This window comes from Ascaphus truei, chromosome 4 (assembly GCF_040206685.1).
Source record: "Ascaphus truei isolate aAscTru1 chromosome 4, aAscTru1.hap1, whole genome shotgun sequence".
NCBI classification, from domain to species: domain Eukaryota; kingdom Metazoa; phylum Chordata; class Amphibia; order Anura; family Ascaphidae; genus Ascaphus; species Ascaphus truei.
The window spans coordinates 419,889,451-419,913,453 of NC_134486.1; the positions used below are offsets into that span (position 1 = coordinate 419,889,451).

At 51.4% G+C, this 24,003-nt stretch overlaps 1 protein-coding gene across 4 annotated transcripts in view; it reads left to right on the top strand.

Moving 5' to 3' along the window:
• The window catches only part of LOC142493986 (spectrin beta chain, non-erythrocytic 5-like), a 183,268-nt gene extending 160,689 nt beyond the window's left edge, over positions 1–22,579 (top strand). For all 4 annotated transcript variants that reach the window (XM_075598818.1, XM_075598816.1, XM_075598817.1 and 1 more), the window contains 7 exons: positions 3,256–3,342; positions 7,150–7,241; positions 10,025–10,110; positions 17,178–17,247; positions 19,284–19,423; positions 20,450–20,596; positions 21,745–22,579. In XM_075598818.1, the coding sequence (XP_075454933.1) occupies positions 3,256–3,342; positions 7,150–7,241; positions 10,025–10,110; positions 17,178–17,247; positions 19,284–19,423; positions 20,450–20,596; positions 21,745–21,953 (831 nt within the window). In that variant the 3' untranslated portion in view covers positions 21,954–22,579. The remainder of the gene's footprint in view (positions 1–3,255; positions 3,343–7,149; positions 7,242–10,024; positions 10,111–17,177; positions 17,248–19,283; positions 19,424–20,449; positions 20,597–21,744) is intronic.
• Positions 22,580–24,003: the final 1,424 nt, after the last annotated feature.

The window sequence follows — 24,003 nt, forward strand, 5'->3', positions numbered from 1 at the left end:
CGGCACTATAAGCGCGGCCTGACATCGCCGGCACTATAAGCGCGGCCTGACGTGGCGTCGCCGGCACTATAAGCGCGGCCTGACGTGGCGTCGCCGGCACTATAAGCGCGGCCTGACATCGCCGGCACTATAAGCGCGGCCTGACGTGGCATCGCCGGCACTATAAGCGCGGCCTGACATCGCCGGCACTATAAGCGCGGCCTGGCGTCGCCGGCACTATAAGCGCGGCCTGACATCGCCGGCACTATAAGCGCGGCCTGACGTCGCCGGCACTATAAGCGCGGCCTGACATCGCCGGCACTATAAGCGCGGCCTGACGTGGCGTCGCCGGCACTTTAAGCGCGGCCTGGCGTCGCCGGCACTATAAGCGCGGCCTGACATCGCCGGCACTATAAGCGCGGCCTGACGTGGCATCGCCGGCACTATAAGCGCGGCCTGACGTGGCATCGCCGGCACTATAAGCGCGGCCTGACGTGGCGTCGCCGGCACTATAAGCGCGGCCTGACGTGGCATCGCCGGCACTATAAGCGCGGCCTGACGTGGCGTCGCCGGCACTATAAGCGCGGCCTGACATCGCCGGCACTATAAGCGCGGCCTGACATCGCCGGCACTATAAGCGCGGCCTGACATCGCCGGCACTATAAGCGCGGCCTGACATCGCCGGCACTATAAGCGCGGCCTGACATCGCCGGCACTATAAGCGCGGCCTGACATCGCCGGCACTATAAGCGCAGCCTGACATCGCCGGCACTATAAGCGCGGCCTGACGTGGCGTCGCCGGCACTATAAGCGCGGCCTGACGTGGCGTCGCCGGCACTATAAGCGCGGCCTGACATCGCCGGCACTATAAGCGCGGCCTGACGTGGCATCGCCGGCACTATAAGCGCGGCGTGACATCGCCGGCACTATAAGCGCGGCCTGGCGTCGCCGGCACTATAAGCGCGGCCTGACATCGCCGGCACTATAAGCGCGGCCTGACGTCGCCGGCACTATAAGCGCGGCCTGACATCGCCGGCACTATAAGCGCGGCCTGACATCGCCGGCACTATAAGCGCGGCCTGACGTGGCGTCGCCGGCACTTTAAGCGCGGCCTGGCGTCGCCGGCACTATAAGCGCGGCCTGACATCGCCGGCACTATAAGCGCGGCCTGACGTCGCCGGCACTATAACCGCAGCCTGACGTCGCCGGCACTATAACCGCGGGGACAGGGCGTCGCCGGCACTATAAGCGCGGCCTGACGTGGCGTCGCCGGCACTATAAGCGCGGCCTGACATCGCCGGCACTATAAGCGCGGCCTGACATCGCCGGCACTATAAGCGCGGCCTGACGTGGCATCGCCGGCACTATAAGCGCGGCCTGACATCGCCGGCACTATAAGCGCGGCCTGGCGTCGCCGGCACTATAAGCGCGGCCTGGCGTGGCGTCGCCGGCACTATAAGCGCGGCCTGACATCGCCGGCACTATAAGCGCGGCCTGACATCGCCGGCACTATAAGCGCGGCCTGACATCGCCGGCACTATAAGCGCAGCCTGACATCGCCGGCACTATAAGCGCGGCCTGACGTGGCGTCGCCGGCACTATAAGCGCGGCCTGACGTGGCGTCGCCGGCACTATAAGCGCGGCCTGACATCGCCGGCACTATAAGCGCGGCCTGACATCGCCGGCACTATAAGCGCGGCCTGACATCGCCGGCACTATAAGCGCGGCCTGACATCGCCGGCACTATAAGCGCGGCCTGACATCGCCGGCACTATAAGCGCGGCCTGACATCGCCGGCACTATAAGCGCGGCCTGACATCGCCGGCACTATAAGCGTGGCCTGACGTGGCATCGCCGGCACTATAAGCGCGGCCTGACATCGCCGGCACTATAAGCGCGGCCTGACATCGCCGGCACTATAAGCGCGGCCTGACATCGCCGGCACTATAAGCGCAGCCTGACATCGCCGGCACTATAAGCGCGGCCTGACGTGGCGTCGCCGGCACTATAAGCGCGGCCTGACGTGGCGTCGCCGGCACTATAAGCGCGGCCTGACATCGCCGGCACTATAAGCGCGGCCTGACGTGGCGTCGCCGGCACTATAAGCGCGGCCTGACATCGCCGGCACTATAAGCGCGGCCTGACGTGGCATCGCCGGCACTATAAGCGCGGCCTGACGTGGCGTCGCCGGCACTATAAGCGCGGCCTGACGTGGCGTCGCCGGCACTATAAGCGCGGCCTGACGTGGCGTCGCCGGCACTATAAGCGCGGCCTGACGTGGCATCGCCGGCACTATAAGCGCGGCCTGACATGACATCGCCGGCACTATAAGCGCGGCCTGACGTGGCGTCGCCGGCACTATAAGCGCGGCCTGACGTGGCGTCGCCGGCACTATAAGCGCGGCCTGACATCGCCGGCACTATAAGCGCGGCCTGGCGTCGCCGGCACTATAAGCGCGGCCTGACATCGCCGGCACTATAAGCGCGGCCTGACATCGCCGGCACTATAAGCGCGGCCTGACGTGGCGTCGCCGGCACTATAAGCGCGGCCTGACATGACATCGCCGGCACTATAAGCGCGGCCTGACGTGGCGTCGCCGGCACTATAAGCGCGGCCTGACGGCGTCGCCGGCACTATAAGCGCGGCCTGACATCGCCGGCACTATAAGCGCGGCCTGGCGTCGCCGGCACTATAAGCGCGGCCTGACATCGCCGGCACTATAAGCGCGGCCTGACATCGCCGGCACTATAAGCGCGGCCTGACGTGGCGTCGCCGGCACTTTAAGCGCGGCCTGGCGTCGCCGGCACTATAAGCGCGGCCTGACATCGCCGGCACTATAAGCGCGGCCTGGCGTCGCCGGCACTATAACCGCGGGGACAGGGCGTCGCCGGCACTATAAGCGCGGCCTTAGACGCTCGGGACACACACTATATCCTCGGCTCAGAGTATTACAGTATGTTACCGCTGGGTATTTATGGGGAGAAAGGGGAATATTCACGGCCAGGCTTTAAGGGCTAAAGGGGAGGGACAGGGCGTCGCCGGCACTATAAGCGCGGCCTGGCGTGGCGTCGCCGGCACTATAAGCGCGGCCTGGCGTGGCGTCGCCGGCACTATAAGCGCGGCCTGGCGTGGCGTCGCCGGCACTATAACCGCGGGGACAGGGCGTCGTGCCGGAGGGTTTAACTCCTCCAGGACTGGAGGATGTAGGGAAGTAACACCTTGCTGCCTCGGGGCTAAACTGCCCCTCTCTTGTGTTTCTTTGTGCGCCCCCCGCAGGCGTCCTGTCGCACATGGACTTTGTACCACGCCGTGCTGGTGAGAAGGACCCTGTGCTTCTACCACGACCGCAAGCATACTGCCAAGGTACCCGCCGCCCGCCGGGGAGAGGCACGGTGACACTGTGGGGTACTGTGCATGTAACGGGCAATTCCGGGGCTAAATCAGTGCACCGGGGGTATCAAAGGGAAATACCACTGGGAGCAATGGTTTTATACATCTCGTCTAGAGTAATGTTTTTCCCTCGTGTATCCTCCCCTCACAGAGTAATGTTTTTGCTCCAGTATTACGCCGTGTATCCTCCCCTCACAGAGTAATGTTTTTGCCCCAGTATTACTCGGTGTATCTCCCCCCTCACAGAGTAATGTTTTTGCCCAGTATTACTCGGTGTATCCTCCCCTCACAGAGTAATGTTTTTGCCCCAGTATTACACTGTGTATCCTCCCCTCACAGAGTAATGTTTTTGCCCCGTGTATCCTCCCCTCACAGAGCAATGTTTTTGCCCCAGTATTACGCCGTGTATCCTCCCCTCACAGAGCAATGTTTTTGCCCCAGTATTACTCTGTGTATCCTCCCCTCACAGAGTAATGTTTTTGCCCCAGTATTACACTGTGTATCCTCCCCTCACAGAGTAATGTTTTTCCCCCAGTATTACTCAGTGTATCTCCCCCCTCACAGAATAATGTTTTTGCCCCAGTATTACTCGGTTTATCTCTCCCCTCACAGAGTAATGTTTTTGCCCCAGTATTACTCAGTGTATCTCCCCCCTCACAGAGTAATGTTTTTGCCCCAGTATTACTCAGTGTATCCTCCCCTCACAGAGTAATGTTTTTGCCCCAGTATTACGCCGTGTATCCTCCCCTCACAGAGCAATGTTTTTGCCCCAGTATTACGCCGTGTATCCTCCCCTCACAGAGCAATGCTTTTGCCCCAGTATTACTCTTTTTATCTCTCCCTCACATAGAGTAATGTTTTTGCCCCAGTATTACGCTGTGTATCCTCCCCTCACAGAATAATGTTTTTGCCCCAGTATTACTCGGTTTATCTCTCCCCTCACAGAGTAATGTTTTTGCCCCAGTATTACTCAGTGTATCTCCCCCCTCACAGAGTAATGTTTTTGCCCCAGTATTACTCAGTGTATCCTCCCCTCACAGAGTAATGTTTTTGCCCCAGTATTACGCCGTGTATCCTCCCCTCACAGAGCAATGTTTTTGCCCCAGTATTACGCCGTGTATCCTCCCCTCACAGAGCAATGCTTTTGCCCCAGTATTACTCTTTTTATCTCTCCCTCACATAGAGTAATGTTTTTGCCCCAGTATTACGCTGTGTATCCTCCCCTCACAGAGTAATGTTTTTGCCCCAGTATTACTCAGTGTATCCTCCCCTCACAGAGCAATGTTTTTGCCCCAGTATTACGCTGTGTATCTCTCTCCCCTCACAGAGTAATGTTTTTGCCCCAGTATTACTCAGTGTATCCTCCCCTCACAGAGCAATGTTTTTGCCCCAGTATTACGCTGTGTATCTCTCTCCCCTCACAGAGTAATGTTTTTGCCCCAGTATTACGCCGTGTATCCTCCCCTCACAGAGCAATGTTTTTGCCCCAGTATTACTCTGTGTATCTCTCCCTCACATAGAGTAATGTTTTTGCCCCAGTATTACGCCGTGTATCCTCCCCTCACAGAGCAATATTTTTGCCGCAGTATTACGCCGTGTATCCTCCCCTCACAGAGTAATGTTTTTGCCCCAGTATTACGCCGTGTATCCTCCCCTCACAGAGCAATGTTTTTGCCCCAGTATTACGCTGTGTATCTCTCTCCCCTCACAGAGTAATGGTTTTGCCCCAGTATTACGCCGTGCATCCTCCCCTCACAGAGCAATGTTTTTGCCCCAGTATTACGCTGTGTATCTCCCGCCCCCCCCGCACACAGAGTAATGTTTTTGCCACAGTATTACGCCGTGTATTCTCCCCTCACAAAGCAATGTTTTTGCCGCAGTATTACGCTGTGTATCTCTCCCTCACATAGAGTAATGTTTTTACCCCAGTATTACTCGGTGTACATCTCCCTCACAGAGCAATGTTTTTGCCCCAGTATTACTCGGTGTATCCTCCCCTCACAGAGTAATGTTTTTGCCCCAGAATTACTCTGTATCTCCGCCCTAACAGAGTAATGTTTTTGCCCCAGTATTAAGCTGTGTATCACTCCCTCACAGAGCAATGTTTTTACCCCAGTATTACTCGGTGTACATCTCCCTCACAGAGTAATGTTTTTGCCCCAGTATTACGCCGTGTATTCTCCCCTCACAAAGCAATGTTTTTGCCGCAGTATTACTCTATGTATCTCTCCCTCACATAGAGTAATGTTTTTACCCCAGTATTACTCGGTGTACATCTCCCTCACAGAGCAATGTTTTTGCCCCAGTATTACTCGGTGTATCCTCCCCTCACAGAGTAATGTTTTTGCCCCAGAATTACTCTGTATCTCCGCCCTAACAGAGTAATGTTTTTGCCCCAGTATTACTCCGTGTATCCTCCCCTCACAGAGCAATGTTTTTGCCCCAGTATTACTCTGTGTATCCTCCCCTCACAGAGTAATGTTTTTGCCCCAGTATTACTCGGTGTATCCTCCCCTCACAGAGTAATGTTTTTACCTCAGTATTACGCCGTGTATCTCTCCCCTCACAAAGCAATGTTTTTGCCCCAGTATTACTCGGTGTATCCTCCCCTCACAGAGCAATGTTTTTGCCCCAGTATTACGCTGTGTATCACTCCCTCACAGAGCAATGTTTTTGCCCCAGTATTACTCGGTGTACATCTCCCTCACAGAGCAATGTTTTTGCCCCAGTATAACGCCGTGTATCCTCCCCTCACAGAGCAATGTTTTTGCCCCAGTATTACGCCGTATATCTCTCCTTCACATAGAGTAATGTTTTTACCCCAGTATTACTCGGTGTACATCTCCCTCACAGAGCAATGTTTTTGCCCCAGTATAACGCCGTTTATCCTCCCCTCACAGAGCAATGTTTTTGCCCCAGTATTACTCTGTCTATCCTCCCCTCACAGAGCAATGTTTTTGCCCCAGTATTACGCTGTGTATCACTCCCTCACAGAGCAATGTTTTTGCCCCAGTTTTACTCGGTGTACATCTCCCCTCACAAAGCAATGTTTTTGCCCCAGTATAACGCCGTGTATCCTCCCCTCACAGAGCAATGTTTTTGCCCCAGTATTACGCTGTGTATCACTCCCTCACAGAGCAATGTTTTTGCCCCAGTATTACTCGGTGTACATCTCCCTCACAGAGCAATGTTTTTGCCCCAGTATAACGCCGTGTATCCTCCCCTCACAGAGCAATGTTTTTGCCCCAGTATTACGCCGTATATCTCTCCTTCACATAGAGTAATGTTTTTACCCCAGTATTACTCGGTGTACATCTCCCTCACAGAGCAATGTTTTTGCCCCAGTATAACGCCGTTTATCCTCCCCTCACAGAGCAATGTTTTTGCCCCAGTATTACTCTGTCTATCCTCCCCTCACAGAGCAATGTTTTTGCCCCAGTATTACGCTGTGTATCACTCCCTCACAGAGCAATGTTTTTGCCCCAGTTTTACTCGGTGTACATCTCCCCTCACAAAGCAATGTTTTTGCCCCAGTATAACGCCGTGTATCCTCCCCTCACAGAGCAATGTTTTTGCCCCAGTGTTTCGCCGTGTATCTCTCCCCTCACAGAGTAATGTTTTTGCCCCAGTATTACTCTGTGTATCTCTCCCCTCACAGAGCAATGTTTTTGCCCCAGTATTACGCTGCGTATCCTCCCCTCACAGAGCAATGTTTTTGCCCCAGTATTACGCTGTGTATCTCTCTCCCCTCACAGAGTAATGTTTTTTGCCCCCTCACAGAGTACTGTGGCCGCCCCTCCCTTACACCTCACAGGGGCCGTATGCTCTCCAGCCACAACCTACACCAAGAGACCCCACTGCCTCCGGCTGCAGTAAGTATGCGCCCCTGCCCCTGCCAGTACTCGCTGGGGAACAGATTAACTCTGCCCCTGCCATTACTCACCGGGGAACAGATTAACCCTGCCCCTGCCATTACTCACCGGGGAACAGATTAACCCTGCCCCTGCCAGTACTCGCCGGGGAACAGATTAACCCTGCCCCTGCCAGTACTCACCGGGGAACAGATTAACCCTGCCCCTGCCAGTACTCGCCGGGGAACAGATTAACTCTGCCTCTGCCAGTACTCGCCGGGGAACAAATTAACCCTGCCCCTGCCAGTACTCACCGGGGAACAGATTAACCCTGCCCCTGCCAGTACTCGCGGGGGAACAGATTAACCCTGCCCCTGCCAGTACTCACCGGGGAACAGATTAACCCTGCCCCTGCCAGTACTCACCGGGGAACAGATTAACCCTGCCCCTGCCAGTACTCGCCGGGGAACAGATTAACCTCCATCTCCGGGGAACAGATTAACCTCCATCTCACTCCCACCTCCTCCATCTCCCACCTCCTCCATCTCCCACCTCCTCCATTTCCCACCTCCTCCATCTCCCACCTCCTCCATCTCCCACCTCCTCCATCTCCCACCTCCTCCATTTCCCACCTCCTCCATCTCCCACCTCCTCCATCTCCCACCTCCTCCATCTCCCACCTCCTCCATCTCCCACCTCCTCCATCTCCCACCTCCTCCATCTCCCACCTCCTCCATCTCCCATCTCCTTCATCTCTCACCTCCTCCATCTCCCACCTCCTCCATCTCTCACCTCCTCCATCTCTCACCTCCTCCATCGCCCACCTCCTCCATCTCCCACCTCCTCCATCTCCCACCTCCTCCATTTCCCACCTCCTCCATCTCCCATCTCCTCCATCTCTCACCTCCTCCATCTCCCACCTCCTCCATCTCCCATCTCCCACCTCCTCCATCTCCCATCTCCTCCATCTCCCATCTCCCACCTCCTCCATCTCCCATCTCCTTCATCTCTCACCTCCTCCATCTCCCACCTCCTCCATCTCCCACCTCCTCCATCTCCCACCTCCTCCATCTCTCACCTCCTCCATCTCCCACCTCCTCCATCTCCCACCTCCTCCATCTCCCACCTCCTCCATTTCCCACCTCCTCCATCTCCCATCTCCTCCATCTCTCACCTCCTCCATCTCCCACCTCCTCCATCTCCCATCTCCCACCTCCTCCATCTCCCATCTCCTCCATCTCCCATCTCCCATCTCCTCCATCTCTCACCTCCTCCATCTCCCACCTCCTCCATCTCCCACCTCCTCCATCTCCCACCTCCTCCATCTCCCACCTCCTCCATCTCCCACCTCCTCCATCTCCCACCTCCTCCATCTCCCACCTCCTCCATCTCCCACCTCCTCCATCTCCCACCTCCTCCATCTCCCACCTCCTCCATCTCCCACCTCCTCCATTTCCCACCTCCTCCATTTCCCACCTCCTCCATCTCCCACCGCCTCCATCTCTCTCCCGCTGCCTCCATCTCTCTCCCGCTGCCTCCATCTCTCTCCCGCTGCCTCCATCTCTCTCCCACCGCCTCCATCTCTCTCCCACCTCCTCCATCTCCCACTGCCTCCATCTCACACCTCCTCCATCTCACACCTCCTCCATCCCCTCCATATCCCACCTCCTCCATCTCTCACCTCCTCCATCTCCCACTGCCTCCATCTCTCTCCCACTGCCTCCATCTCTCTCCCACTGCCTCCATCTCTCTCCCACTGCCTCCATCTCTCTCCCACTGCCTCCATCTCTCTCCCACTGCCTCCATCTCACACCTCCTCCATCTCCCACCTCCTCCATCTCCTCCATCTCCCACCTTGTCTATCTCAATGTTTACCCATTTCCCGGTTTTCTCTCTCTCTCTCTACTCTATCTATCTCTCTATCTCTCTTTTAATCTCTCTCTCTCTCTCTTTTAAGCTCTCTCTTTTTTAAACTATCTCTCTCTTTTCTATTCTATTAATTCCTGTCTCTCTCTTCCCTCAGTTCTACCCCTCTTTTTTTGATTCTCTCCTTCCATCCCTCCTCTCATTCTATCTTGATGCCATTCCTTTGACGTGTCCCTCTTCCTCCCTATTGTTATTACACTTCTCTATCTCTCTAACTGTATTTATCTTTTCTTCTTTCTGTTTCTATCTCACTTACTTCTATTTCTCTCTCTTCCTCTCTCTCCCTATATGTTTCTCTCTCTTCCTCTCTCTCCCTATATGCTTCTCTCTCTTCCTCTCTCTCCCTATATGTTTCTCTCTCTTCCTCTCTCTCCCTATATGTTTCTCTCTCTTCCTCTCTCTCCCTATATGCTTCTCTCTCTTCCTCTCTCTCCCTATATGTTTCTCTCTCTTCCTCTCTCTCCCTATATGTTTCTCTCTCTTCCTCTCTCTCCCTATATGTTTCTCTCTCTTCCTCTCTCTCCCTATATGTTTCTCTCTCTTCCTCTCTCTCCCTATATGCTTCTCTCTCTTCCTCTCTCTCCCTATATGCTTCTCTCTCTTCCTCTCTCTCCCTATATGTTTCTCTCTCTTCCTCTCTCTCCCTATATGTTTCTCTCTCTTCCTCTCTCTCCCTATATGCTTCTCTCTCTTCCTCTCTCTCCCTATATGCTTCTCTCTCTTTCTCTCTCTCCCTATATGTTTCTCTCTCTTCCTCTCTCTCCCTATATGTTTCTCTCTCTTCCTCTCTCTCCCTATTCCTATTTTTATCTCTGCCCATTTTTTTCTCCCTGACATGGTCTCCTCCACACCCTCTTATCTCCACTATCCCCCCTTAGATTACCAGATGGATCAGAGTTCCTGCTCCGGGCCCCCTCCTCCTCTCTCCTTCAGCAGTGGGTGTCGAAACTCCAGCATAACTCCGGTGAGCACCTCTTCCTGCAGCCAAAGGACACTAGTGGTGAGATTATAGGTAGGACACTGGTGGTGGAATTATAGGTAGGACACTAGTGGTGGGATTATAGGTAGGACACTGGTGGTGGGATTATAGGTAGGACACTGGTGGTGGGATTATAGGTAGGACACTGGTGGTGGGATTATAGGTAGGACACTAGTGGTGGGATTATAGGTAGGACACTGGTGGTGGGATTATAGGTAGGACACTGGTGGTGGGATTATAGGTAGGACACTAGTGGTGGGATTATAGGTAGGACACTGGTGGTGGGATTATAGGTAGGACACTGGTGGTGGGATTATAGGTAGGACACTGGTGGTGGAATTATAGGTAGGACACTAGTGGTGGGATTATAGGTAGGACACTGGTGGTGGGATTATAGGTAGGACACTAGTGGTGGGATTATAGGTAGGACACTGGTGGTGGGATTATAGGTAGGACACTGGTGGTGGGATTATAGGTAGGACACTAGTGGTGGGATTATAGGTAGGACACTAGTGGTGGGATTATAGGTAGGACACTGGTGGTGGGATTATAGGTAGGACACTAGTGGTGGGATTATAGGTAGGACACTGGTGGTGGGATTATAGGTAGGGTGAAAATCATCAAGAAGCGCAAATCATGTGGAAAATAAAGAAAGACAACAAACTTATGGTGCAGTATTGTGTGAACTTTGTGTGATAAATGGCTGTGGTTAGGTGCTCAGAATACTCACAAACGTGAGAAGTACGCAGGCATATAAAGGTATCTTTAACCCATGGGATGAGGCCAATTAGTAGGATAGGAACCGCACTGCTAATCAGGTATACTGTAGCGCTCTGGTACACTTGTGGCCCCTTAGAAATAAAATGAACCGGACATAGTGCAGACTGTACATAGAATATTTATAAAAACAAGCAAAATCCAATCAACTCACATGGTGATGGAAAGAAACAAGCGTGTAGATCACAAAGTGGATCTCTGCAAGACCGGGAGAGTGGTGTCTCTGCTTTTCCTCTGTTCAGCTATGCGTGTCACGGATGCGTCTCACCGAGGACCGGAAGTGACGTCATCCGCTCTCAGAGGCTCCGGTTTCGTCTCAGGGCATCACTCTACGCGTTTCACCTTGTAGGTTTCTTCAGGAGTGATTTTCCATAGTGTATGAGCAACTTATATACTCTAATCTCTACTCTCATAGGTGGGGAGTGAATTGGATAATGGAACACATTTAATTGAGATGGCCAAATGCTGCTGATATAGACAATTAATACATCTAGGTAAAAGCAATCAGTATATCTACATAGATGCAGGTGATACAGGTTAAAACATTTAATATATGAGTACTTGATTAAAAACATGTTTACACATAAGATAAAAAATGGCATTTAATAGCCATTGGTGGATAGCCTAAGCTATAGGCAAAATTAAATCTGTTGCATCTGACATATGCACAGACTCAAAAATCCTAAGGATATGATGACATTTATTACTATCCCTAAAAAAGCTCAAATAAATAAAATACATAAAATATAATGACGCAAATTTAAGTAGAAGGAACAAAATCTAATGGAAAGAACAAAGATGAAACATAATTAGTGGATGAGACAAAAACCATAGTAATAATGATGTTTATATATGTTATAAAAATGGTTTAAGATCAAAATCCAAATTTAAACCTGAGGGTGCCAATGTATTTAGCTCAAACATCCAAAATGATTCCCTTTTAAGAAGGGCTGTATTCCTATTACCACCTCTCCAATGGGGCATAACTTGCTCAATCGCTTTGAATGTTAACCCTTTAGGGTCTGAGTTGTGCATCAATAAAAAGTGATTAGAAACACTGTGTGTTGTTACTTTTCTTTTAATGTTGCTAATGTGTTCTAATATTCTAGTTCTAAGGGGGCGAATAGTTTTACCAATATACTGTAGCCCACATGTGCATTCAATAAGATAAATAACAAAATTTGATCTACAATTCAAATGTTGTTGAATGTTATATTTTTTATGTGTCACATGTGATTGAAAACTATTGATATCCTTAGAACTGAATTTACATGAAGTGCACATTCTACAGGTATAAAATCCCTTAGGAGGATCTAGCCACCCGGAGCGAGTATGTACAGGACCCTTTCTAAGGGCACTGGGGGCTACAATGCTTTTAATATTGGGAGCTTTTTTATACACCATTTTAACTCTTTCAGGTAAGTGTTGTCCTAGAATAGGGTCATTTTTTAAAACAGACCAATGGGAATTCAGAATGTTGTTAATCTTATATGCATCCCTATTGTACTGCGTAATGAATGGTACATGTATTACATCACTTGGTGCATTTTTGGCTGCGGGGATAAGCATGGTTTCCCTTGGTGTATTTGTTGCCCTAAACCAAGCTTTTTTGACCACATCATCTTTGTATTTTCTCTCAGCAAACTTCCTGGTCAATACCATAGATTGTTCTTTGAATATTGTATTATCAGAACAATTTCTTTTAATTCTACGGTATTGTCCGTAGGGTATGTTTGCAATCCACTTGTTTAAATGACAGCTGGATTGCAAAATGTAATTATTTGCATCAACTTCTTTAAAGAAGTTTTTTGTAGCCCCCAGTGCCCTTAGAAAGGGTCCTGTACATACTCGCTCCGGTTGGTTAGATCCCCCTAAGGGATTTTATACCTGTAGAATGTGCACTTCATGTAAATTCAGTTCTAAGGATATCAATAGTTTTCAATCACATGTGACACATAAAAAATATAACATTCAACAACATTTGAATTGTAGATCAAATTTTGTTATTTATCTTATTGAATGCACATGTGGGCTACAGTATATTGGTAAAACTATTCGCCCCCTTAGAACTAGAATATTAGAACACATTAGCAACATTAAAAGAAAAGTAACAACACACAGTGTTTCTAATCACTTTTTATTGATGCACAACTCAGACCCTAAAGGGTTAACATTCAAAGCGATTGAGCAAGTTATGCCCCATTGGAGAGGTGGTAATAGGAATACAGCCCTTCTTAAAAGGGAATCATTTTGGATGTTTGAGCTAAATACATTGGCACCCTCAGGTTTAAATTTGGATTTTGATCTTAAACCATTTTTATAACATATATAAACATCATTATTACTATGGTTTTTGTCTCATCCACTAATTATGTTTCATCTTTGTTCTTTCCATTAGATTTTGTTCCTTCTACTTAAATTTGCGTCATTATATTTTATGTATTTTATTTATTTGAGCTTTTTTAGGGATAGTAATAAATGTCATCATATCCTTAGGATTTTTGAGTCTGTGCATATGTCAGATGCAACAGATTTAATTTTGCCTATAGCTTAGGCTATCCACCAATGGCTATTAAATGCCATTTTTTATCTTATGTGTAAACATGTTTTTAATCAAGTACTCATATATTAAATGTTTTAACCTGTATCACCTGCATCTATGTAGATATACTGATTGCTTTTACCTAGATGTATTAATTGTCTATATCAGCAGCATTTGGCCATCTCAATTAAATGTGTTCCATTATCCAATTCACTCCCCACCTATGAGAGTAGAGATTAGAGTATATAAGTTGCTCACACACTATGGAAAATCACTCCTGAAGAAACCTACAAGGTGAAACGCGTAGAGTGATGCCCTGAGACGAAACCGGAGCCTCTGAGAGCGGATGACGTCACTTCCGGTCCTCGGTGAGACGCATCCGTGACACGCATAGCTGAACAGAGGAAAAGCAGAGATACCACTCTCCCGGTCTTGCAGAGATCCACTTTGTGATCTACACGCTTGTTTCTTTCCATCACCATGTGAGTTGATTGGATTTTGCTTGTTTTTATAAATATTCTATGTACAGTCTGCACTATGTCCGGTTCATTTTATTTCTAAGGGGACGCAAGTGTACCAGAGCGCTACAGTATACCTGATTAGCAGTGCGGTTCCTATCCTACTAATTGGCCTCATCCCATGGGTTAAAGATACCTTTATACTGCTGCGGCACAGTTTATTCGAGCATTTGCCCGTTCTGTGCCGCAGCAGTAGCCTGGCGCGCGCCCGAGAGTGACGGGCGCGCGCCGAAGCAGCGGAAGAGCGCCCTCCGATCGGGGCGCTCTCCCTACCGCTGCCGGGTCCGCCGGGTCCCCCGGAACCCCCTGCCGCTGTCCCGCGATCGCGGGACACCAGGGCTCCCTCGGGGAGCCCCTGGACGCGCGTGCAGGGGGCGCACGCTCCCGAAGACGCGTGACCGCGCGTCTATGACGCGCGGCACGCCGAGGGGCGGCCACTAGCAAGCCGGGAAATCTCCCGGCTTGCGGATCTGGCCGCAGTGTAATAAACTGTGTCGCCAGTGTATGCCTGCGTACTTCTCACGTTTGTGAGTATTCTGAGCACCTAACCACAGCCATTTATCACACAAAGTTCACACAATACTGCACCATAAGTTTGTTGTCTTTCTTTATTTTCCACATGATTTGCGCTTCTTGATGATTTTCACCCTTCACTTGCCTACGAGGATTGAAAGAGCAGTCCTGCATCAAGTCACAGCGGCATTGAATACACGTGGTTGTATAAGTATCACTGTTTATTTTCTTATCTATTTTAACACTGTGGGTTTATTTGATGTTGATTTAAACCATATACACTGAGCGCCACATTTTGATAAGTTTATACACAATTTGGGATTATAGGTAGGACACTAGTGGTGGGATTATAGGTAGGACACTGGTGGTGGGATTATAGGTAGGACACTGGTGGTGGGATTATAGGTAGGACACTAGTGGTGGGATTATAGGTAGGACACTAGTGGTGGGATTATAGGTAGGACACTAGTGGTGGGATTATAGGTAGGACACTAGTGGTGGGTTTATAGGTAGGACACTAGTGGTGGGTTTATAGGTAGGACACTAGTGGTGGGTTTATAGGTAGGACACTAGTAGTGGGATTATAGGTAGCACAGTAGTGGTGGGATTATAGGTAGGACACTAGTGGTGGGATTATAGGTAGGACAGTAGTGGTGGGATTATAGGTAGGACACTAGTGGTGGGTTTATAGGTAGGACACTAGTGGTGGGATTATAGGTAGGACACTAGTGGTGGGATTATAGGTAGGGCACTAGTGGTGGGTTATAGGTAGGACACTAGTGGTGGGATTATAGCTAGGACACTAGTGGTGGGATTATAGGTAGAACACTAGTGGTGGGATTATAGGTAGGACACTAGTGGTGGGATTATAGGTAGGACACTAGTGGTGAGATTATAGGTAGGACACTAGTGGTGAGATTATAGGTAGGACACTAGTGGTGGGATTATAGGTAGGACACTAGTGGTGGGTTTATAGGTAGGACACTAGTGGTGGGTTTATAGGTAGGACACTAGTGGTGGGATTATAGGTAGGACACTAGTGGTGGGATTATAGGTAGGACACTAGTGGTGGGATTATAGGTAGGCCACTAGTGGTGGAATTATAGGTAGGACACTAGTGGTGGGATTATAGGTAGGACACTAGTGGTGGAATTATAGGTAGGACACTAGTGGTGGGATTATAGGTAGGACACTAGTGGTGGGTTTATAGGTAGGACACTAGTGGTGGGATTATAGGTAGGACACTAGTGGTGGGTTTATAGGTAGGACACTAGTGGTGGGTTTATAGGTAGGACACTAGTGGTGGGTTTATAGGTAGGACACTAGTGGTGGGTTTATAGGTAGGACACTAGTGGTGTGATTATAGGTAGGACACTAGTGGTGGGATTATAGGTAGGACACTAGTGGTGTGATTATAGGTAGGACACTAGTGGTGGGATTATAGGTAGGACACTAGTGGTGGGATTATAGGTAGGACACTAGTGGTGGGATTATAGGTAGGACACTAGTGGTGGGATTATAGGTAGGACACTAGTGGTGGGTTTATAGGTAGGACACTAGTGGTGTGATTATAGGTAGGACACTAGTGGTGTGATTATAGGTAGGACACTAGTGGTGGGTTTATAGGTAGGACACTAGTGGTGGGATTATAGGTAGGACACTAGTGGTGGGTTTATAGGTAGGACACTAGTGGTGGGATTATAGGTAGGACACTAGTGGTGGGATTATAGGTAGGACACTAGTGGTGGGATTATAGGTAGGACACTAGTGGTGGGATTATAGGTAGGACACTAGTGGTGGGATTATAGGTAGGACACTAGTGGTGGGATTATAGGTAGGACACTAGTGGTGGGATTATAGGTAGGACACTAGTGGTGGTATTATAGGTAGGACACTAGTGGTGGGATTATAGGTAGGACACTAGTGGTGGGTGGTCAATTTGGGCACACACCTGGTTGGGTAGTGATTGGTTTGGGCACACACCTGGTTGAGTAGTGATTGGTTTGGGCACACATCTGGTTGGGTAGTGATTGATTTGGGCACACACCTGGTTGGGTAGTGATTGGTTTGGGCACACATCTGGTTGGGTAGTGATTGGTTTGGGCACACATCTGGTTGGGTAGTGATTGGTTTGGGCACACATCTGGTTGGGTAGTGATTGGTTTGGGCACACATCTGGTTGGGTAGTGATTGGTTTGGGCACACATCTGGTTGGGTAGTGATTGGTTTGGGCACACACCTGGTTGGGTAGTGATTGGTTTGGGCACACACCTGGTTGGGTAGTGATTGGTTTGGGCACACACCTGGTTGGGTAGTGATTGGTTTGGGCACACACCTGGTTGGGTAGTGATTGGTTTGGGCACACACCTGGTTGGGTAGTGATTGGTTTGGGCACACACCTGGTTGGGTAGTGATTGGTTTGGGCACACACCTGGTTGGGTAGTGATTGGTTTGGGCACACACCTAGTTGAGTAGTGATTGGTTTGGGCACACACCTGGTTGGGTAGTGATTGGTTTGGGCACACATCTGGTTGAGTAGTGATTGGTTTGGGCACACATCTGGTTGAGTAGTGATTGGTTTGGGCACACATCTGGTTGAGTAGTGATTGGTTGGGACACACATCTGGTTGAGTAGTGATTGGTTGGGACACACTTGGTGGGATGGGTCAGAAGCTGATAATTACTTTGTTTCTTTATCAAAGGACTTGAAGACCCAAACTTCCTAGGAGACCCAGTCCTGGCAGCAGAACTCTCTTCCCCCGGCACCACCAGGTGAGAACATTCATGTATTGATAATATTTTTGCCAGTTCATACAATGATATAAAACTTTTTATAACAGCTTATCTGCAGGCGAGTATATTGTTGGGGCTCCTTCAGGAGAGGCACTCATCTTCTCCGAATGTTTCATTTGATCTTAGCCTGTATATTTATTTTATCTGATGAGTGACTGGCTCTGTATCCCAGCACTTCACCCTTCAGACCATCCAGGCCAGTCAGTACCTGGCTGTATGTTCCTGTTCCCATCCCCAGGCTCACCTGCTCCTGTGTCCACTCTCTAGCATTCAGTCCAAGCAGTACCTGGCTGTATGTTCCTGTTCCCATCCCAGGGCTCACCTGCTCCTGTGTCCACTCTCTAGCATTCAGTCCAAGCAGTACCTGGCTGTATGTTCCTGTTCCCATCCAAGGGCTCACCTGCTCCTGTGTCCACTCTCTAGCATTCAGTCCAAGCAGTACCTGGCTGTATGTTCTGTTCCCATCCCCAGGCTCACCTGCTCCTGTGTCCACTCTCTAACATTCAGTCCAAGCAGTACCTGCCTGTATGTTCCTGTTCCCATCCCAGGGCTCACCTGCTCCTGTGTCCACTCTCTAGCATTCAGTCCAAGCAGTACCTGGCTGTATGTTCCTGTTCCCATCCCCGGGCTCACCTGCTCCTGTGTCCACTCTCTAGCATTCAGTCCAAGCAGTACCTGGCTGTATGTTCCTGTTCCCATCCCCAGGCTCACCTGCTCCTGTGTCCACTCTCTAGCATTCAGTCCAAGCAGTACCTGGCTGTATGTTCCTGTTCTCATCCCCAGGCTCACCTGCTCCTGTGTCCACTCTCTAGCATTCAGTCCAAGCAGTACCTGGCTGTATGTTCCTGTTCCCATCCCCAGGCTCACCTGCTCCTGTGTCCACTCTCTAGCATTCAGTCCAAGCAGTACCTGGCTGTATGTTCCTGTTCCCATCCCCAGGCTCAGCTTCTCCTGCATGCTATTGGTTCTGTGTCCACTCTCTAGCATTCAGTCCAAGCAGGAGCTGGCTGTATGTTCCTGTTCCCATCCCAGGGCTCACCTGCTCCTGTGTCCACTCTGTAGCATTCAGTCCAAGCAGTACCTGGCTGTATGTTCCTGTTCCCATCCAAGAGCTCACCTGCTCCTGTGTCCACGCTCTAGCATTCAGTCCAAGCAGTACCTGGCTGTATGTTCTGTTCCCATCCCCAGGCTCACCTGCTCCTGTGTCCACTCTCTAACATTCAGTCCAAGCAGTACCTGGCTGTATGTTCCTGTTCCCATCCCAGGGCTCACCTGCTCCTGTGTCCACTCTCTAGCATTCAGTCCAAGCAGTACCTGCCTGTATGTTCCTGTTCCCATCCCAGGGCTCACCTGCTCCTGTGTCCACTCTCTAGCATTCAGTCCAAGCAGTACCTGGCTGTATGTTCCTGTTCCCATCCCCAGGCTCACCTGCTCCTGTGTCAACTCTCTAGCATTCAGTCCAAGCAGTACCTGGCTGTATGTTCCTGTTCCCATCCCCAGGCTCACCTGCTCCTGTGTCCACTCTCTAGCATTCAGTCCAAGCAGTACCTGGCTGTATGTTCCTGTTCCCATCCCAGGGCTCACCTGCTCCTGTGTCCACTCTCTAGCATTCAGTCCAAGCAGTACCTGGCTGTATGTTCCTGTTCCCATCCCCAGGCTCACCTTCTCCTGTGTCCACTCTCTAGCATTCAGTCCAAGCAGTACCTGGCTGTATGTTCCTGTTCCCATCCCCAGGCTCAGCTTCTCCTGCGTGCTACTGGTTCTGTGTCCACTCTCTAGCATTCAGTCCAAGCAGGAGCTGGCTGTATGTTCCTGTTCCCATCCCGGGCTCACCTGCTCCTGTGTCCACTCTCTAGCATTCAGTCCAAGCAGTACCTGGCTGTATGTTCACCTTCTCCTGCGTGCTACTGGTTCTGTGTCCACTCTCTGAGCATTCAGTCCTGTCCTTGCTCTGTACCTGTTTCCTCCGACGTATTGTGGAGAAGAGACAACACGCCCAATCTCTCTTCCCATAGACACAGAGATGCCCCGACTCCTGGTACCTTCAGCGCCCGCCTTCCGGAGCTGTGCCAGCCCACCCCAGTGTACGGCAGAGAGACGCTGAACAGGGGGCTCCAAGCACACAGGGACCACAAGGAGTTACCAAACCTGCGGGGTGAGTGGGGTAACCCTTTCACTGCCGGGGAAGCCTACAACTCTATGCAAATCAGTATGTGCAGCCGTGAAGGGGTTAAGAGATCCAGTTTTCTTGGACAGATAATTCTTGTAGTAGCAGTAGAGCAGTAATTCTAATAGTAGTAATTCTAATAGTAGTAATTCTAGCATCAGAGTAGTAATTCTAATAGTAGTAATTATGGTAGTAGCAATTCTAGTAGTAGAGTAGCAATTCTAGTAGAAGTATTTCTAGTAGTAGTAGAGTAGTAATTCTAGTAGTAGTAATTCTAGTAGTAGTAGTAGTACTTTCAGTGCGTGTTATATTCACTTTGCCTCAGTCGTTACATGAGATAACTGACCGCCGCACATTCCTGTGAAATGACGCTCTGGGTGATTAGAAAGCGGGTACCTGGGACAGGATCTGTCTCTCCAGCTCCGCCCGCCGTGCTGCGCCAATGCCCACCATGTATTGTGCGTTTTTACTCGCGCTACACGCGTCAAACAGTCGGATATTTTGAGCTCCCTGCAATACGGGGACAAAAGTGGCACAAAATTCCCCACTGTATTTATCGCAGAAGAAGAAGAAGAAGAATCCTGTTCCCTGAGGTAGGATTGTACTTTAGGGGAATTCTCTTCACTGCCGTACCCCGGACCTGCAGCGTCTCTTCTCCTGATCTCCCGGCTGGGAAACGGGGGGCGTGTAGTGTCAAATAATAGCACCCTGTTTCTAAAGTAAAGGAATCCTACTGAAGGTGATTAGACTTTGTTCTTCGATAAAGTGTGTGTGTGTGTGTGTGTGTGTGTGTGTGTGTGTGTGTGTGTGTGTGTGTGTGTGTGTGTGTGTGTGTGTGTGTGTGTGTGTGTGTGTGTGTGTGTGTGTGTGTGTGTGTGTGTGTGTGTGTGTGTGTGTGTGTGTGTGTATTTTTAGAGGTAAAACTGAATGTGCTGGGGGATTTTATGACATCGAAAGATTCATTTTAGTTTGCCCTCTTCCCCTGCCCGCTCCTCCTTTATGCCCCGCGGACAGATGGCTGCAGAGCTTCCGCTCCCTCTGCGGGTCGCCGCCTGCCTTACTGGTACCCTGCGCCCTCTCCCAGGACGTCCGAGAGCTGCGGCCAGGAGGACGTCGCCGCACTGGGGACAAACAGGAGGAGGTCGCAGTCCTTCAGCTCAGGTGTGACCCTCCCCAGGGACCCGCACAGACCCGACCTGTGACCCTCCGCAGGGACCCAACATGTGACCATCAAAGAGAGTACACAATATATATATATATATTATAATCTATCAAATATATCTGTCAGATCAATCAGATCAATGTAACAAACACTGTCATTCATATAAATATATACATCACACGAGATATATTCTTCCTCACTCCGGGAATCTGTAAGCGACGGTAAGTGGATAATCACAGCTCAGTCCCACGTCAAAGGCCAGGTAAGGAAATGAGAACCTCATCGGAGCTTAGTGAGTCCCGGACACGGGGAAGAGAATAGATCGGAGCTTAGTGATTCCCGGACACGGGGAAGAGAATAGATCGGAGCTTAGTGATTCCCGGACACGGGGAAGAGAATAGATCGGAGCTTAGTGAGTCCCGGACACGTGGAAGAGAATAGATCGGAGCTTAGTGAGTCCCGGACACGGGGGGAAGAGAATAGATCGGAGCTTAGTGAGTCCCGGACACGGGGAAGAGAATAGATCGGAGCTTAGTGAGTCCCGGACACGGGGGGAAGAGAATAGATCGGAGCTTAGTGATTCCCGGACACGGGGGGAAGAGAATAGATCCGAGCTTAGTGAGTCCCGGACACGGGGAAGAGAATAGATCGGAGCTTAGTGATTCCCGGACACGGGGAAGAGAATAGATCGGAGCTTAGTGAGTCCCGGACACGTGGAAGAGAATAGATCGGAGCTTAGTGATTCCCGGACACGGGGAAGAGAATAGATCGGAGCTTAGTGAGTCCCGGACACGGGGAAGAGAATAGATCGGAGCTTAGTGATTCCCGGACACGGGGGGAAGAGAATAGATCGGAGCTTAGTGATTCCCGGGCACGGGGAAGAGAATAGATCTATAACCAAAATATCCTATGGATTTCAAGGGGATTTGGTTAATTGATACAGTTGCAGATTTTTTGCCGTGATGTACAGGCCCCATTATGTTACAAATAGGGGATTATAAAGGTCCCCTCTCACCCCCCATGTGTTCTTGCGTAGGACCCCAAACCCCTAGCACCCCCAGTGCTGGGCAGTGATGTCTGGATGTGGCATGAATGGCACAGTATCCCTGGCACAGACGTGGCATTTACTCCTCTGCTTCTCTTCCAGCCACGTACCAGAATGCCTCTCCCAGCTACTCGGTCACACTCTATATCGGTGACCCTCTGTCCACCCGCGGCCGCTCTCACTCCTTCGCAACGGGTCCCGAGGAGTCACAACCACCACAACATGGATGGAACCGGGACGGGAGCCACGCCGGGGGTCCAAAGCCACGGAGCAAGTCTGTCTTTAGGAAGATCTTCCGCAAGAAGGAATAGCCCCCCAACCCCTCCCCCCGCCCACCCTGGGCTCTGCGGGGGGCTGAGAGGGTACTTAATGCCGGGATTGGGGGAGTATCCCCTAGAGACCCCGTTTTCTAACCTGTTTCAGCCTGAAGAGAGAACACCATCTGCCCCTCCTCCTCCTTCTCTGGCACCCTGCTCTCCTCCTTCTCTGGCACCCTGCTCCCCTCCTTCTCTGGCACCCTGCTCTCCTCCTTCTCTGGCACCCTGCTCTCCTCCATATACAGTACTATGGGGGCAAGGAAGGGCCACAGTCTGTAACTCGTACTGTTTAATCACCGGCCTGTAAGTTACAATACAGAGGGGTTTCTGAGCCTCCCCGCTGGTCTTTGGAGTGGCAGAGCTGGTTGGACATCCCGTATCAACTGTGCGAGATGTTTGGACCGCTGGTTTTATCTCGGTCTGTATTAAAAGGCACCTTTGAAGGGGTGGAAGGGGGGGGGGGGGTAGTGATGACGAACTGTTAATGCCCTTTGTTGTATGGACAAGTGACACTGTTACATGTATTCCAAGACTATATATGTGTTATGTCTAAAACAATTAAAAAAAATTGAAACAAAAAAAAATAAAGATAAAAAAAAAGGCACCTTTGAAGTTGTAAGCTCTTTGGCTCAGGACTTCACGGTGCCTGTAAATCCTGCAGCAGATCCTGTCCGTGCCTTAAGGAATCCTTTTATCTGCGAGATCTCGTCCTCCGGGAAGTGATCCTTTTATCTGCGAGATCTCGTCCTCCGGGAAGTGATCCTTTTATCTGCGAGATCTCGTCCTCCGGGAAGTGATCCTTTTATCTGCGAGATCTCGTCCTCCGGGAAGTGATCCTTTTATCTGCGAGATCTCGTCCTCCGGGAAGTGATCCTTTGGAAGCGGAGGTTACACACGTAACGGTGTCAGGTCTGGGCGCGGGGGGAGATGCACAGCTCAGGAGGGGGGGGGATACACGGCTCAGGAGGGGGGGATACACGGCTCAGGAGGGGGGAGATGCACGGCTCAGGAGGGGGGGAGATACACGGCTCAGGAGGGGGGAGATACACAGCTCAGGAGGGGGGGGAGATGCACGGCTCAGGAGGGGGGGAGATGCACGGCTCAGGAGGGGGGGGAGATACACGGCTCAGGAGGGGGGAGATACACGGCTCAGGAGGGGGGGAGATACACGGCTCAGGAGGGGGGGAGATACACGGCTCAGGAGGGGGGAGGTACACGGCTCAGGAGGGGGGAGATACACGGCTCAGGAGGGGGGAGATACACGGCTCAGGAGGGGGGAGATACACGGCTCAGGAGGGGGGGAGATGCACGGCTCAGGAGGGGGGAGATACACGGCTCAGGAGGGGGGGAGATACACGGCTCAGGAGGGGGGAGATGCACGGCTCAGGAGGGGGGGATACACGGCTCAGGAGGGGGGGAGATACACGGCTCAGGAGGGGGGAGATGCACGGCTCAGGAGGGGGGAGATGCACGGCTCAGGAGGGGGAAGATGCACGGCTCAGGAGGGGGGGATACACGGCTCAGGAGGGGGGGAGATACACGGGTCAGGAGGGGGGGAGATACACGGCTCAGGGGGGGGAGATACACAGCTCAGGAGGGGGGGAGATACACGGCTCAGGAGGGGGGGAGATGCACGGCTCAGGAGGGGGGAGATGCACGGCTCAGGAGGGGGGAGATACACGGCTCAGGAGGGGGGGAGATGCACGGCTCAGGAGGGGGGAGATACACGGCTCAGGAGGGGGGGAGATGCACGGCTCAGGAGGGGGGGAGATACACGGCTCATGAGGGGGGCAGATACACGGCTCAGGAGGGGGGGAGATGCACGGCTCAGGAGGGGGGGGAGATACACGGCTCAGGAGGGGGGAGATACACGGCTCAGGAGGGGGGGATACACGGCTCAGGAGGGGGGGATACACGGCTCAGGAGGGGGGAGATACACGGCTCAGGAGGGGGGGAGATACACGGCTCAGGAGGGGGGAGATGCACGGCTCAGGAGGGGGGAGATGCACGGCTCAGGAGGGGGGGATACACAGCTCAGGAGGGG